The following is a 16,963-nucleotide window of genomic DNA, read 5'->3' as shown; positions in this document are numbered from 1 at the left end:
CTGATACAAAATAACCTCTCGATAAACATTAGTTATTATTATTATTAACTACAAACACCTAGAAAAGGGTTACTACACATCAGGTTTAAAAATTTTAAAGGTGACCAATGCTATCAGTAAGCAATTTATAGGAGGAATATCAATGACTAATAAAAAGTATTAAACAATGCTCAGCTTCATTGTTAACAAAATACAAACTTTAAATGATTTCACTTTTCACCTCATCTTTGGTAACAATGAAAAGAAAGATCATATTAAATGCCAGTGGAAGAATGGAAAAACAGGCACCCTCAAGATACAGTTGATGGAAATGTAAACTTGCAAATTTATGAAAGGTGATTTGATGTTACCTATCAAGACTGTAAACGTTTATTATTAGATTCAGTAATTCCACCTAGAGAGCTATATATCCAACAGAGGGACCTCTGGGTGACTCATGACTCAGTTGGTTCAACGTCTGACTCTTGATTTCAGCTCCGGTCATGATCTCACGTGACCTGGGTTTGTGGGTTCAAGCCCTGCGCCAGACTCTGTACTGGCCGTGCGGAGTCTGCTTGGGATTCTCTCTGTCTGCCCCTCGCTGTCTCTCAAAAATAAACGTTTAAAACAAAAAAAAATGAACTATATCCAACAGAAGTGGACAGACATGTAAAAGAAACTGGAAGCACCTCAAATGCCCGTCGATAGGACACTGGTTAAAGAAACCACTTTATATCAACACAGTAGAATACAGACATTCAAAGTTACTGGAGAACCATGTGTATGAAAATGAACACATATTCATCACAGATGGTCAAGAATAAAGTCACGGAACAATATTTATAATACGATGCCATTTTATTTTTAAATATAAAACAAAATTACACACCTAACTATGTATTTCTCTCTGTGTGCTTAGAAAAATCTGAAAGATGTTAGTAACTATGTTTGGCAAATGTAATGTGTATGCTATTTTTAAGTGTATGTAATACATCTGTACTCCTTTTTTATTTTTGGTTTGTTGTTGCTTATTTAAGGAAAACATAAGAGCAAATACTAGTTAAAAGCAGATCGCGAAGCTAATTTGGATTTGCATGTCGACCAGCAATGTGCCTTCTCTGTCTCAGTATCCCCATTTGTAAAATGAGAAGACCAACATACTAACAGTAAAAACTACAATCGCCATGTTCCAGGGCAGTAGTAAGCACTAAATGAGCTAACAAATGGAAAGTCTTAGAATGATGCATGGCCCAGAGTAAGCAGTCTCTGAACAGCCCATTATTATTACTCTCCAGTGGCATCCTTAAAAGACGCTAGGGCTGGCCAAGCTATCCCTCAGAAGCCCAACAAATCCTAAGGTGACCAACAAAATAATCAACACACAACTACGACAGCAAATGCACTGGGTCTGGGCAAGCAATTAACAATACGTTATTTCAGTGTTAAGTTGCCTGGCCGCCAGAAGACCTAGCTTTCAGAGTCTGGCTCAGCTCCCCATCTCGTTCTCAACTCCCTCATCTGTTCAAGGGAGTTTTATATACATATATATATAATTATATCCAGAATCTGAACTACAACTCTATACTAAAATAAGGGCCCTTTAAGAGAAAAAAACTTCCTCAACGGTCTCTTGGAACACACTGCAACCAAAGAGGATTTCGTCCACATGAACATCATACAATTACATTTCCCACGAGCTTTTTATAACTCATATATTGTATCCATTTAAATGGCTTCTCCCCAACCCCATCCTATTATATGGCTTTGCCTCAATCCCACAATATATATACATTAGTGAGGTTTGCCTCTATGTTCACCAACACCCATAGTTTGATAACTACACAGAGAACAATCAGTTTTTTCCCACCTGCTAAAAGCCCTCAAATATATACTCCACAGGGAAAATGCCTCACATGTACACACACACACACACACACACACACACACACACACACCATAAAAAAAAAAAACCCACAAAACACTTACACGGAATGCTGCGAGAATGATTCTTGTCACCTTCTCTTTGACAGATTCTTGAAGGATATCAGACAGGACAGGAATGATATTATAGCGCCGCAGGTGTTCACACATTTGGGGACTGAATGCCAGGAGCCATATTGAAAAAATCATTTGATACTGGAGTTGAAAGCCACACTTGTTACTCAAAACTCCCATTATGCTGAAAAGGAACACATAAGAAAACATTTACTGCAACAGTGCAACAAGAGAGAAGAAATAATCGCCTATTCTCTTTTTTGCACTAATGGAACAAGTCCTTCTGAATTATGGCCTCGTTTTCTTTTCTGCCAGAAATAACAAGCAAGTTAGGAGCCTACTTATAGACGGACACTTCCAGCACAGCCTCACTTAAGTCTTCCCTAAGGTCACGAGATTTCCGGAGCACCTCAGTGGTTCAGTCAGTTGAGTGTCCAACTCTTGATTTCGGCTCAGGTAACAACCCCCGGGTTGCAGGATCATGCCCCACATCAGGCTCGTGCTGGGATTGGATCCTGCTTGGGATTCTCTCTCTCTCTCTCTCTCTCTCTCTCTCTCTCTCTCTGTTCCTCTCCCCTGCTTGCACACACTCACTCTCTCTAAAATTAAAAAAAAAAAAATGTTTTTTCTTAAGATTTCAGCATTCAGCAGCACTCGCTGCTGGAAAGCAATAAGAAATGAAACATAAATTTGCAATAATACAGCAGAGGAAACGGTAAGACCGACGGACAGACATTAAAGAAGTTAAAATCAAAAGGACTTGGTAACACAAATAGCTGTACATCTTGGTGAAGTCATAAGGTATACCAAGATTTTGAGTCTGGATAACCAAGAGGTTCATTTTTAGCTTTAAAAATATTTAGGAGACTCATACAGAGAAAACAGGATGATTTTGGAAACAAAAAGGGTCATGAGCCTGAATAGGACATAGCCAATTGGGGGTAAAACTTCAGGAGCTTCTTTTTTTTTGTCTTAAGTTTATTTATTTTGAGAGTGAGGTGTGAACAGGGGAGGGGTGAAGAGAAAGGGAGAGAACGAGAATCCCAAGCAGGCTCCACACTGTCACCACAGAGCCCAATGAGGGGCTCAAATTCACAAACCATGAGATCATGACCTGAGCCGAAATCAAGAGTCTGATAAGCTTAACCAACTGAGCCATCCAGGTGCCCCAAACCTCAGAAGCTTCTAATTCAACCTCCCATTTTACTGATAAGGAAATTGGGAAAGCTATATGGAAATGAAAGAGATTACATCGAGGAAAACAACTAAGGAAATTTCCACAGGAAATGCCTACATTTAAACAAGAAAGAAGAGAAACTACCAGATTAGATCATTAAAAAATGACCAGAGGGGTTAAGGGGAACTCCTTAAGGGGTGAAGAGGAAAACCTACCGAACGTACAGCACAAAGACTGAACCGTAATGTAAACAGGGACCTTAGTTAATAAGAGTATATTAATATCGGCTCGTCAACTGAAGGAAACGTACCATACTAACGTTAAGACGTTCTTAACAGCGAAAACTATGGGGCAGGTAGATAAGAAAATTCTGCACTTTCAATTTTTCTGTAAACATAAAAGTGCTCCAAAAAGTCGATTAAAATAAATAAATAAATGTTTAAAATCTGACTTTACAATCTACAACCGCTAGCTTAGTGGAAGGCTTGTATTTGTGCCATTTTCCCATCTTTATGATTCCTTCCTATACAGTTACAAATTCGCTGAACTGCCCTTCATTTTCTCATGCGTGATTTCTCCCTCACATCTTTTCTATTTTGAGTTGTTATTTAAGACTTGCTTTTGTTTAATGCTGATGTCAGTGGTATACATCACGTAAAATATCTTACGTAAAATAAAGTCATTTTATCCCATCAGTACCCCAGTACCCAGCTTCCTTTTGCCCTCTGATTATTCCACTGATGAAAGGAAGCCTTCCACACTTTGCTCCGTGACGCTGTGGCTGGAACCTGAAGCCACAGTTCTGCTTTGCCAGCTGGGTCTGCCAGCAAGAGCCGCTAGGGGCTGACCGCCAGGACAGAGGAAGAAGAGGCTTTGTCCTGTTGGCTCCCCGCTCCCGGGGGGGTAACACTCCAGCTACATTTCTTCACCGGGGCAGCGGCAGCCATTTTTTTTCCGTGGCACCGGTTGAATTCCTTTTGCAACAGCGCTGGCCGCACAGCCTCACTGCACACCCTCAGCGATACCACCACCAGCCATTTAGGTCCCTGACCTATGAGGCCCTTCCTCTGAGCTCAGGGACATAAGCCCTGGTTTAAACTTCAGTTTACACAGACTCCTTGAAGCGTATGAATTTTAGGAATTCCAATCTCTTATCTGTTCCCCAACTTTAGGGGTTGTGTCTGTACCTTCCACTGTCTCTGACACTTGAGAGTTCTTTTATTTGTTTTCAGAAACCTAGTTAACAAGTTTGTAACTAATTAACAAGTTCTTGATATTAAATTATCTCAAAAAAAAAAAAAATTGTAAGTGACCAGAGGGCTTAAAAACAGCTCACATTGTCGCTGAAATAAAGACAGAAAGCTTTCAAAGGAAGGAGCAATCAACAATGATGAACGCTGCTGGGGCGCCTGGGTGGCGCAGTCGGTTAAGCGTCCGACTTCAGCCGGGTCACGATCTCGCGGTCCGTGAGTTCGAGCCCCGCGTCAGGCTCTGGGCTGATGGCTCGGAGCCTGGAGCCTGTTTCCGATTCTGTGTCTCCCTCTCTCTCTGCCCCTCCCCCGTTCATGCTCTGTCTCTCTCTGTCCCAAAAATAAATAAAAAACGTTGAAAAAAAAATTAAAAAAAAAAAATGATGAACGCTGCAGAGAAATTTCAGAATTCAACATGTGTCTACACTGTATATGATTGTGTTGAAGAAATAAGTAAGTCTTCTACATCCAAATAGTAACCACCAAAAGAACTCCAATGAAGCAAAATAAAGTTCCTATTTACCAGAGTAAGGAAGGGTTTCCCTTAGGGGCAGGGAACCCTAACTCCAAAGACAACAGAGGTCCAAGAGCATGCTAAGGGGACTCCAAGGACACAAAGGCCCAAGATAAACCTGAATACAGTAATTTCACAAACATCTGTTGAAAATCTACGTGGCAGGTACAGTGCAAGGCATGGGAGACATAATGGGGGGCAAAAACAGACCCTACCCATGCTTTCAAGGAGCTCAGAGTCCAGTGGGGAGGCAGGATTCCCAGAGTGGATTCAAGGGAAGGATTCTCCCTTGAGCAGAGGCCTGAAGAATGGATAAGTACAAATCCCCATCTCTCAACTACCCCTCTCAAACCGAGGAGCTTAATATTATTTTTAAAGTCACTGAAAAAGTTACTCAATGATGCTATAGGATCCTAAACGCTACCTTGGTTTGCTATTTAATATTTTCCAACTAGATTATAATTTTTTTGTAAGGAAAGAGACCACATACGTTTCTTTGTATTCCCTATAATATACAGTGCACCATTACGCAGAGAGTCCAAAAAATACAAATTACTGTCAAATCCAAAATAGAAGGCCAAGGTCCATGAGGCCAAAATTATTATTTAGTATCCTGTGTTTTCAATTAAGGCTTAAAAAACAAATCAAGCCAGTGCAGGGCTAGGGAGACCGAACAGCTGATTTACTGGCTGACTTGTGCACTTTTAGCTGGCTGATGCTCTTTACTCCCACGAGCACCTCACACCTTATCACACAGCATCACCTAATAATGTTCTGATGTTTAAAAAAAAAAAATCTTAGGGGTGCCTGGGTGGCTCAGTCAGCTGAGCGTCCGACTTCAGCTCATGATCTCTCGGTCCGTGAGTTCGAGCCCCGCGTTGGGCTCTGTGCTGACAGCTCCGAGGCTGGAACCTGCTTCAGATTCTGTGTCTCCCTCTCTCTCTGCCCCTCCCCCACTGACGCTCTGTCTCTGTCTCTCAAAAATAAATGTTAAAAAGATTTTTAATTAAAAAAAATTTTTTTAATCCTAAAAAAGTAAAAAAAAATAAAAATTACCTTCCTTTATGTCATTCTTTCTTATATACTACTTTACACTTACAAAATACTTCAACTCCAGTTGAATCTGTGGAGGCAATTGTCCTAGAAAAGCCCTCTTTTAGCTCCAGTATTTAAAAAATCAATAGTAACCTTCAGACTTTCTAGTGAAGTCAATATGCAAGATAATGCAAAGTATATTTTTGGTCTTACATAGGAATATAAATAGCCAGAAATAGTGTTGTATCATTCACATAATAGGCTTTTTAACAAAAAAATAAAAAAAAAATTATATAGAAAAAAATGTTCTGGAGTTCTGTTTTGTTTCAACTTTTTATTTAAATAGTCAGTTAACATATAGAGTAATACTGGTTTCAGAAGTAAAATGTAATGATTCATCAATTATAGGTAACACACAGCGCCCAGCACAAGTGCCCTCCTGAACACCCACCACCCATCTAGCCCAACCCCCACCCACCTCCCCTACAGCAACCCTCAGTTTGTCCCCTATAATTAAGAGTCTCTTATGGTTCGTTCTTCCAGAAAGGCTATACTTGAGGTTTTCTCCTCACATGACTCCTAATTGTGATCTGAGGAATTCCAAAAACAAGAAAAGAAACAAAGAAACCTTTCAATTCTAAACAAAAGAAATGGACAAGTAGAAAGTACATGGTTTGTTTCTTTAAAGGTGAAAAGATTAAATGACTTTTTTAGATTGCTACACTATCAGCAAGTTAACATGTTATACCTTGATTAACGCCCGCTCTCAACCTAAAGGTCTCTATTATTTTTGATTACTTTAAATCTAATTAGCAGTCATTAGTATGTCAAAATGGACATGCTGAACACAGAGTATTCTACACTGTATGTGTCCCTGTGCTTGTTGCTAACGGAAACAGTTAATAACACTGCTTACTGTCCTCCGAAATACTGCAGTAATTAGAACAGCCACATTTGGTTAACTTCAGTATTTGGGTTTATTTTCTGAGCAATTCTAACTATGTGTAGAAATTGCTGTTTCACGACTTTTATTCTGTTTTCCAGATCTTCCAGGGAACAAAAAAAATCTATTTTGTATGTAACAGAATGAAATTCAATTTATTCTTCAATCACTATACAGGTCTGTTGGATCCATTCATAAACCTAAGATGCGCTTACGGGATCTCAGTGCTTTTATGTTGCCCATAATTTGAACGATTACAGTATTTTATTATCCTAAATATTATTGCATCATTATACATTCATTATTCCCAACTATGCTTAAAAATAAATTAAAGACTAAAATATAAGAAAATCGGAGAGGGGAGCCTGGGTGGCTCAGTCGGTTGAGCGTCCGACTTCAGCTTGGGTCATGATCTCACAGTCTGTGAGTTCGAGCCCCGCGTCGGGCTCTGTGCTGACAGCTCAGAGCCTGGAGCCTGTTTCGGATTCTGTGTCTCCCTCTCTCTCTGACCCTCCCCCGTTCATGCTCTGTCTCTCTCTGTCTCAAAAATAAATAAACGTTAAAAAAATTAAAAAAAAAAAAAAAAAGAAAATCGGAGAATGATGCAATCACCTAGGAAGATGATATAATAATAACGAAATTATCCTTTCTACTGCATTGCCCCGAATATTGCATCCTTCTTCCAACTTTATATGTCATCCCTGCACAGGGGACAAGCTGATCTCTGTGTCGCTCCTATGTTAGTATGTGTGCTGCTGAGGCGAGCACTGCATCGTTCGTAAGGAAGGTAAAAAGGCTGGAAATACCGTCTCCATAGTCTACCTTTAGGTTTCTGTGCAATAAAAAAAGCAACATTGTAGTCCTGAAACTGCTATTCTTAGGAAAGTCTGCGTCCACAGTCAGCCTTCGGCTGGCTTCCAGGAACTTTAGTGGTAAACAACTTCCTACACTGATACAAAACTCTCCCTAAATGACAGAGATGGCTCACTGCACCTAAACAATATATTCTGGAGTCTGGAATTTTGCTGCGTGGTAGGCAGAGGGTGTCTGATAAACCTCCAATAAAAGCCATGGGTGCTTGGGGTGCCTGGGTGGCTCAGTCCGGTAAGTGTCCAACTTCGGCTCAGGTCATGATCTCGTGGTTTGTGGGCTGGAGCCCCGCGTCTATGTGCTGACAGCTCAGAGCCTGGTGCCTGCTTCGGATTCTGTGTCTCCCTCTCTCTCTGACCACCCCCCCACACACACAGCTCATGCTCTGTTGTGTGCGCATGCGTGCGCTCTCTCTCTCTCTCTCTCATAAACATTAAAAAAAATTTGAAAACCACAGGTGCTTAGTCTCTACAGGGATTCCTGGGCAGAAACGTCACACAATGTTGCTACATTTTCACCACTGGGGAAAAAGTAGGCCGTGCGACCCCCCACTACTGCGGGGAGAGAACATACGGAAGCCTAACATGGATTCCTCCAGACGCGGCCTGATCCATGTGTCTCTAAAAATAAATCCCAGCCGTGAGAATGACTACATGCTGGGTCCCTTGAGTCCTTCCGCTGAGTCTCCTGACACTGTGTGAACACTGCAAATTCAAAGAACTCAGAACTTTTTATTTTCCATCCATAATGGCAGTTACCTGAGGAAGGCGTCTCGTAATTATTAGATGAATCAGAAGTTGAAAGCAGAGACAGACGGCACTCTATTAACAACGATGATAAAATTGGTCACATACGTGAAACCTCAAACTGTGAGTTTTCAGCTGACTGTATCATAAATGCATTTTCTCAAACTCAAGAGGCAATAAGTGAAAATATATTTCTAAGGACAAAGAAAGGAAATAGGGTATTCTCACCTATTTAGCTGTTCAACGTGAAAGCCTCCAACGATATTTTGCAACAAGAGCCTGCACCATTCCATTTTGCTAAAAGGATATGTGATGGTTTTCTTTCATCTTTTATGACGTTGGTGCACCAAAATTCACTTACTACAAAAAGACTTACCATGAAAAAATTCTTACAGAATTTCAAATGGTTGTTTTTCACTATTGCTTTATTCATAAGTCTACCAATTATCCATAAAATGACCAAATATATATATTTTTGAAAATTGTCCACCTGGCAAATTGTGATGACTGTTTTTCCTGACATACTGAAGGCTAAATAAGTATAAAAAGATTGAAATTTTACATGTTAATATAAGATTACTAATTTGTTAGGGCACCAGGTGGCTCAGGCAGTTAAGTGTCCCCCTCTTGATTTCCACTCAGGTCATGATCCCACAGTTCGTGAGACTGAGTCCCGCATCGAGCTCCATGCGGAGAATGAAGCCTGCTTGGGATTCTCTCTCTCTCTCTCTCTCTCTCTCTCTCTCACTCTCTCTCTCTCAAGAATAAATAAACGTTAAAGAAAAAAAAAAAAAGCATGAGATCTCCCATAATGAATAAATAAATGGACTTTCTGGTAGTAAAAGAGCTTTGTTTGTTTTGGTGTTGGGGGGAGTTCTCATATAAGTACATTTGCTAACCTGAGAGGGCAGCCCCTCCAGGTTTCTGAGCCTGCAAATTAGGACCCCACAGAGAATGGGCTAATTACACAGCATTACAAAGAATGGGTCACATTCATTTTTCTGGATAAGACCTTTTCTTGCTGATTTTTGCCTGCATTTACCACAAGATATTTTATAATTGTTTTTTTTTTTTTTTTTTTTTTTCCTATTCTGAGTACCTAGAATTTGTTCTGTCAAGCATCAGGCTTTTAAGAGTCCTTAACCTCTTACAAATAGCACAGACCAAGTGAGGGAGAGGGGAAACATTTCATTTAGGAGTTACGGACTTCCATGAAGGTTAGCATAATCCACTGCTAAACAGCCTTAAAAAAAAAAAACAAAAAACTCCCTTTAGATGATTCAGTGCATTAATTTCTTTGCAAATGTCAAGGAGGGAAGCTTTTAAATGTTACTCGTTAAAAGCGAAAGGGCACTCACCAGCTCACCCCATCCGCTTCTACCCAGGCAAAGCGGTACTCATTGACCCGAAGCATCAGCTGCAGACACCCGGCGACACACTGCACGTACTGAGAACTCTACACAAGCAGAAGGACAAGGTTTCAGGTTGACAAGCACTTAAAGGCGTGGATCGTGCATACACGGAAAGTCCGGATTGTTTTTTTTTTTAGCTAGAGGTTCTTACCATCAGAACATCCAAATGTCCCTAACATATCTTCAAAAACCAACCTTCGTTTTTGCTTTTCTCTCTACCTCCTAGAGATGAGGCTGTTTTTCTCTGCCAGGTTAAACCTACATAGCTCAAGATTACTCAGCACACAGGGAAATCAAGGAAAGAAGTAACCCTTTCCTTGTTATGGTTTGGTAAGTGTTATCTCGCGATGTCTCACTCAGCCCTCAACGGGGCACCGTAGAGACGATACTGCTCTTCATAACCATAGAAATGTTGAATAAGATTAAAAAGATAAAACTCTACACTTGGAGATGGGCCTGTACTTAAACGGACGTAAGTCACTGAACCTTCCCAATACTCGATACCTTTGTCCTTAATGAGGATGACACCCCACACATCCCGAAGGAGTGTTGTTAGGACTAAGTTAAGTAATGCCTTTAGCATAGAGCCAGGCATTGCACAGAAATGCAATAAATGGGGACTTCAAAAAAACAACCACCATACAGCACATAAGAAGTCGAAACGTTTGAAAAAGGTGCTCTATCATTTCTAACAGCTATCAGTTCCACAGCACTGTTCTAGAAAAACTGAGGTTAAATCTGGAACTTGAAATAGACAGGAATAATACCCCCAGGAACAATGCAGGCACCTCCATTTTAGTAAAGCTAATAGCAACACCCGGCCTGGGTTCTTGTCCAAATTTTTACCATGAACCTCCCGCCCCCCATCTAGAAGAACAGAGAGAGCAGAGGAAACTGCAGACTCTAGCCTTAAAGAACATGCTAATAAAAAAGAAAATGGAGAGAATCACGGATGTTATAGAAATTCACAAAACCTAATATACACGCTGCTACTAGGCTCTGTGTTTTCAAACAAAGTCCATTAAAACCTAACACTTCAAAGAAATTCCAGGCATTCGATCACAAAAACACAACGATATAAGTACATTTGGCAGAAGTATCAAAGGATATCAAGAAAACGTTATCTTAGATTTTAAAAGTAGTGAACAGTTTCCCAAAAGCACGATATATCCATTAATACAATTTGCCTGAAAACTCAAAACATTAACAGAAATGACCAAAAAAAAAAAAAAAAATGTGAATTTTCAGTTCTAAAATAATCTTCCATAATGGGAAAAAAAATGTTATTTTTCCAATTTAGTCAGCAGGTAGTAATCCTTTTTGAAAGATGAATTCCATTTTTCTTGTTTAGAGGGATAGCCTAAGCAAGGTTTCCACATATAGTGAATAAAAATGCAACCTAGGGCACTCTCTCCTCTTCCATTTATCATCAACTTCCTCTCAGCACAAAATTTTTTTTTAATTTTTTTTTGGTTTTTGGCTTTTGTTTTTTTTTGAGAGAGAGAGAGAGAGAGAGAGAGAGAGACAGAGACAGAGACAGAGCATGAGTAGGGGAGGGTCAGAGAGAGGGAGACACAGAATCTGAAGCAGGCTCCGGGCTCTGAGCTGTCAGCACAGAGCCCGATGCAGGGCTCGAACTCACGGACCGTGACATCATGACCTGAGCTGAAGCGGGACGCTTAATCAGCTGAGTCACCCAGGCGCCCCTCAACACAAAAATTTCTTGGTTCACTGTAAGCCTATTTTCCTGTCCATTTACTATGCTACATTGAAATACATGATACATTTCAAATATGGATTCTTCATTGTCATACAGCTTCTGGATTCACATTATAAATGTGCATATTAAAGATCCTGGCTCTAAAACTGTACTCACGCCTATTACACATAAGGAGGGAGTCCAAATGCCAGTCCCGAAATCACTTTCAAAGTATACAGTCAAGGCAACATTGGCAGATGATTGAGTTATTGCCTTCAATTAAACAAAGTAAATTATATCACTTCCTTATCTGTCACTTACACTGTCCTATTACTCTCATGTATAAAAATTACTCAACCATTTTTTTTCTAAATAAGGCTTCGATCAAGCCAACAAATCACCGTCTCTAGTCCCAGACAAAGGTAATTCAATACTGCTAAAGAAAATCATACAATCCTGCAAAGCCGTCATGCAATTCTAGACTGTTCTCTCTGCCACTCACACACTCACCGCTATCCTGTCCCACTCTCTTCCCTCACTCTCAGCAGTATGAGAAAATATATGGACCATTACTTAGAGATTCACCAGCTGCCAACATCTCACCCCAAAAACTGAACTATACTTACAGCCATTCTTGCCCCTCTCTCGCCTAGGAGACAGGAAAACTTCCTGTCCATGACCCTCAGCCCCAGCCAACATGTACATCCCATTCCTCCCACGTGATGTGTCATCCATCAGACCCCTCTCCTACACCTTCGGTCTCTCGGATTGGTTTCCTCTCCTCAGCCTCTAAATATACTCAATCCTTTCCCACCTTAAAGTCTCTAAACTTTGTACCAACCTCTGCATCTATCTCCCAATACAGAAACGTTTCTTAAAAGAATCGTCACCAAATTTTTACTTTTGTATCTTATCACCCACTAATAATGACAATAATAATGCTCGGATCACCAGTGACCTTAAGAGTTTCTACAGTTACTTTCACCTGAGAACCAGACCTCTACCTCTGACTACTGACTGCACAGCTCTCTCCCCATTCTCTTCTCCGTCTGCATTGGCTCACCTGCTGCCAAGTCTCAGACCAACTGTTAACTCCTCCGCCATGAACGGAAGGCGGTAACACACAGCGTGAGCGTTAGGAACAAAGGCTCTCGCGCCAGCCCATCACACTCAGCCACTTACAAGCCACGTGACCTTGAATGAGCTTCCTACCTATAAAATGGTGGTAATAGGACAAATCCCATGGAATGTGGGTATAATTTCATTAGTTCATGTACGAAAGAGTTTTCGGTGGTATCTGTCATTCAATATTCAATACGTGTCTGCTTCTGCATCTACTACTGTATTCTCATTTCTCCAGATGGAATTAATTGCTTCCTTGTGCCACACATAAAACTCTATTCTTGCCCTTTGTGTGAGTATGGGGGGGGGGGGGGCACACATGCACGCCATTTGGCTTTAAGAGGGAAAAAGCAGAACGTGAAGTTTAAAAAAATTTTTTTTTCTTCAATGTTTATTTATTTTTGAGAGACAGAGAGACAGAACGCAAGCTGGGGAGGGGCCGAGAGAGGGAGACACAGCATCCAAAGCAGGCTCCAGGCTCTGGGCTGTCAGCACAGAGCCTGACGCGGGGTCGAACCCATGAACTATGAGATCATGACCTGAGCCGAAGTCGGACGCTTAACCGACCAAGCCACCCAGGCACCCAAGAACCTGAAGTTTTAACATGTATTTTGTCCAAGTGAAGTGATTTTTAGTTTTCTGCCTACCAAGATACTGTTTCTTTAAAAAAGGACAAAATATAGAAGCCCCCAAATTCCATACTGTCATTTCCCTTAAGCTGATTTCTGTGATAATTACAGAAATGTACTACTGTCCTCCATACGGTTCAATGTGAACACAATCTTGACCTTCCTGCTGTATATATTTTTCTTTCTGCTGGCATTTCCTATTCTATCAGGACTTTAAAAAGTATTCTCAGGGCACCTGAGCGGCTCAGTAATTAAACATCTGACTCCTGATTCCAGCTCAGATCATGATCGATCTCATGGTTCGTGGGATCAAGTCCCACATCAGGCTCCATGCTAACAGCGCAGAGCCTGCTTGGGATTCATTCTCTCCTTCCCCTCCCCTCTCTCTGCTCCTCCCTGCCTCTCAAAATAAATAAGTAAACTTAAAAATAAATAAATAAAAAGTATTCTTGAAAAAGCTGCAGTTGCTAATTAGAAAACCCTGAAATGTCAAAAGATTTCAAACAAAGACAAACTGAACAAGAAGCGAAAGGCAGAGAAACAGTCTATCTCGCAGAACGATATCACAAACCACCATCACAGACACTGATGAAGCAGTGTTTGAGGTAATCAAAGATTGCTCCTTCCACACAGAAATGCCACAAGAGAGAATCAAACGAGGAAGAGATCTCCGTGCCGTCCCTTGGAGCAGTACCAGAGCCTCGCTTTTCCAGCTGACCTTCCCTGACCCCATGCTTGGAACACCCAAGGGTAACAGGCACCATCACTATGTGAGCTGCTTCCGGGTACTAGGTACAGCTATAAACTAGACAAATAGTACAGAATCTCATTAATATTTGTGTATTAATATGACTTGTATCGACCTGAATTTTACATGAAATTCTTTGTACATATTTATGATTAAAAATTCAATACAGAATAAGCATGAAATAAAACATCCCTCTTCTCACCCCTCAGTACCATTCCTACGATGTAATCAGTTAGTAGATATTCTGTGTAATACTGTAGAAAGTTTCTATGCATTATACATTCTTTTTTGAAAAAAAAAAATAAGATTATACTATAACTTTCACTTGTAATTTTCTTCTTCCATTTAATCTTATACATAGAGATCTATTGCATTTTTAACCATTTACATAAAGATTTTAACCCCCCTGTGCTCTCTCAACTTTGAAGAAGTATTCCCTAATTCAACAGCGTCTATTTGGTTGCTTATATTATCTGATAAGCAGAAGGGATTCCACTTTATTTTCACATGTATTTGTCCTTAGAATCCAACCAAAGACGAAGAAGCCCATTTGCCCTTGCAGCTGTAGAAAAACTGCTTGACAGCTACAACCTCAGATTGCCTGCACGCTCAGAAACCAGTAAAGGACATAAGGCCTCCATCTTTCTAAGTTCTCAACTATTCCCCAGAAAGACTCCACAGGTCTATCTATACTCAATATTCATTCAACAGATATTTACTGAGTGCCTTCTATGTGCAAGACACTGTTCTTGCACTGGACACACGACCATGAACAAACAGACCGCAATCCCTTCCATCAGGGAGTTTACAGTCCAATGCAGAAAGAGGAAAAGTGTACACACACACACACACACACACACACACACACACAGTAAATTACAGAGCGCACTGGAATCTGACAAATCCAATGCAACAAAAATACTGTTAAGAAAAGGAAACAGGAAATGCAGAGAGGGAGACGTGAAAATTCTCATACTTTGTTGATGGATCTGTACATTGACTTAACACTGACTGGCGACATCTACTAAATTTACATACACCTTACAACCCAGCAATTCCATTCTGTTACACAGGATCTCTGGAGGCACCCAATGCTGAGGAGACAAGTGACAGAAGCCCAGGAAAGTAAACAAGCAAGGCACGCAGCCATCAAGGGAGCAGTGCTGACGCTCTGGTAAGCACTGCTTACCAGGTCCGGTGCCACGCTGGCCTCCTTCCCATGGCTGCTCTGTGCCATGTGACTCCCCCTCTTAAAATGCTTCCATGGCTTCTTTCCCCTGCCAAGGAGAAGCTCTAAAGCCCTCTGTGATCCCTAAGGCCCTGAATGTCCTGGACCTGCCTTATCTCCCCGCCTGCTCTCCCTCCCCTGCGATGTTCTCCACACGCTTCCCTCCGCTGGAGGCGCAGGCCTATCTCCTGCTTCCTCAGGAAGCCTGAGCAAACTGGCCCCAGATGAGACCACCACCCACCCCCCCGCCCCACCGCACCCTCGTGGACCCGTGCTCCTTTCCTACAAGCCTTGCCACAAGGGTACTAAAATAATCAAAGAGCCTAATTAACTTGTCTAATGCTGTCCTCCCTGAGTAAAATGAAGGCCTGTGAAGCCAGGAGTCCTGCCCATCCTGTTCAGTGCTACTCTTTCAGAACCATGCACTGTATGTGTTGGCACTCAGTACATGGTTCTTTGTTTTAAGTTTATTTATTTTGAGAGAGAGAGAGAGAGAGAGAGCAAGCAAGCAGAAGAGAGAGGGGGAGAGAGAATCCCAAGCAGGCTCCACACTGTCAGCACAAAGCCTAACACGGGGCTCGAGCTCACAAACCATGAGATCATGACCTGAGCCGAAATCAAGAGTCAGATGCTTAACCGACTGAGCCACCCAGGTACCTCAATACCTATTTCTGGATTGAACGAACAAACGGGAAATACAAACAAACGTCCTATCTTGCACAAATTCCAAATGAATGGGTCTCTAACAGAGATGGTTCAGTAACTGAAAGTTTGGCCAAAATCTTACGCTGATAACAATCAATACTGCAGAAATACATACAACATAGCACTATTATTCTATTTCCTTTTGGAGCCAAAACTGAATCTGTTTGGTAGTATGGATCTTATGAAATTGTCTAGTATTTTATCTCAATTTAAGAACTAATATGAGGGGCGCCTGGGTGGCGCAGTCGGTTAAGCGTCCGACTTCAGCCAGGTCACGATCTCACGGTCCGTGAGTTCGAGCCCCGCGTCGGGCTCTGGGCTGATGGCTCGGAGCCTGGAGCCTGTTTCCGATTCTGTGTCTCCCTCTCTCTCTGTCCCTCCCCTGTTCATGCTCTGTCTCTCTCTGTCCCAAAAATAAAATAAACGTTGAAAAAAAAAATTAAAAAAAAAAAAAAAAAAAAAAAGAACTAATATGAATTGCTAGTCAATTCTGGCTGCACCTTATATCATCCTATTTTACTAGAAAATATTTATGATAACAGCACTCACTTAAGCAGATAATAGTTGCCATTTAAATTGCTAAGGTAGGGGCGCCTGGGTGGCTTAGTCAGTTAAGCCAGGTAATTTTGGCTCAGGTCATGGTGTCACAGTTCATGGGATCGAGCCCCATGTCGGGTTTTGCTAGCCCTCCCCTGTACTGTCTCTCTTTCTTTCTCAAAATAAATAAGTAAACTTAAAAAAAAAAAAACTGTCAAAAAAGAAATTAAGAATTTTTAATAAAAACAATTTATTAACCCATGTATTTTTCAAAGCCCTTTCAAACAAAAATTAAAATTAAAAATAAAAGGGAAATACTATGATACCAATTTTTCTTTTTTTTTTTTTTTTTTTTTTTTTTTTTTTTTTTTTTT

The 16,963-nt window shown here is 40.9% G+C and overlaps 1 protein-coding gene and 1 non-coding gene across 4 annotated transcripts in view; both read right to left on the bottom strand.

Moving 5' to 3' along the window:
* ATP6V1H (ATPase H+ transporting V1 subunit H) overlaps nucleotides 1-16,963 on the bottom strand; it is a 111,290-nt gene that overhangs the window by 64,063 nt on the left and 30,264 nt on the right. For all 3 annotated transcript variants that reach the window (XM_049633408.1, XM_049633406.1, XM_049633407.1), the window contains 2 exons: nucleotides 9,868-9,965; nucleotides 1,966-2,158 (listed from right to left, as the gene is read on the bottom strand). In XM_049633408.1, coding sequence (XP_049489365.1) covers nucleotides 1,966-2,158; nucleotides 9,868-9,965 — 291 coding nt within the window. The remainder of the gene's footprint in view (nucleotides 1-1,965; nucleotides 2,159-9,867; nucleotides 9,966-16,963) is intronic.
* LOC125925032 (U6 spliceosomal RNA) lies at nucleotides 7,558-7,661 on the bottom strand. Its single transcript, XR_007458682.1, has one exon. It is a non-coding gene; the product is annotated as a U6 spliceosomal RNA (small nuclear RNA).

The sequence above is a fragment of the Panthera uncia genome, chromosome F2 (assembly GCF_023721935.1).
Source record: "Panthera uncia isolate 11264 chromosome F2, Puncia_PCG_1.0, whole genome shotgun sequence".
Classification (NCBI taxonomy): Eukaryota; Metazoa; Chordata; class Mammalia; order Carnivora; family Felidae; genus Panthera; species Panthera uncia.
The sequence above is the reverse complement of the archived record's forward strand: the minus strand, read 5'-3'. Positions and strand labels throughout refer to the sequence as shown.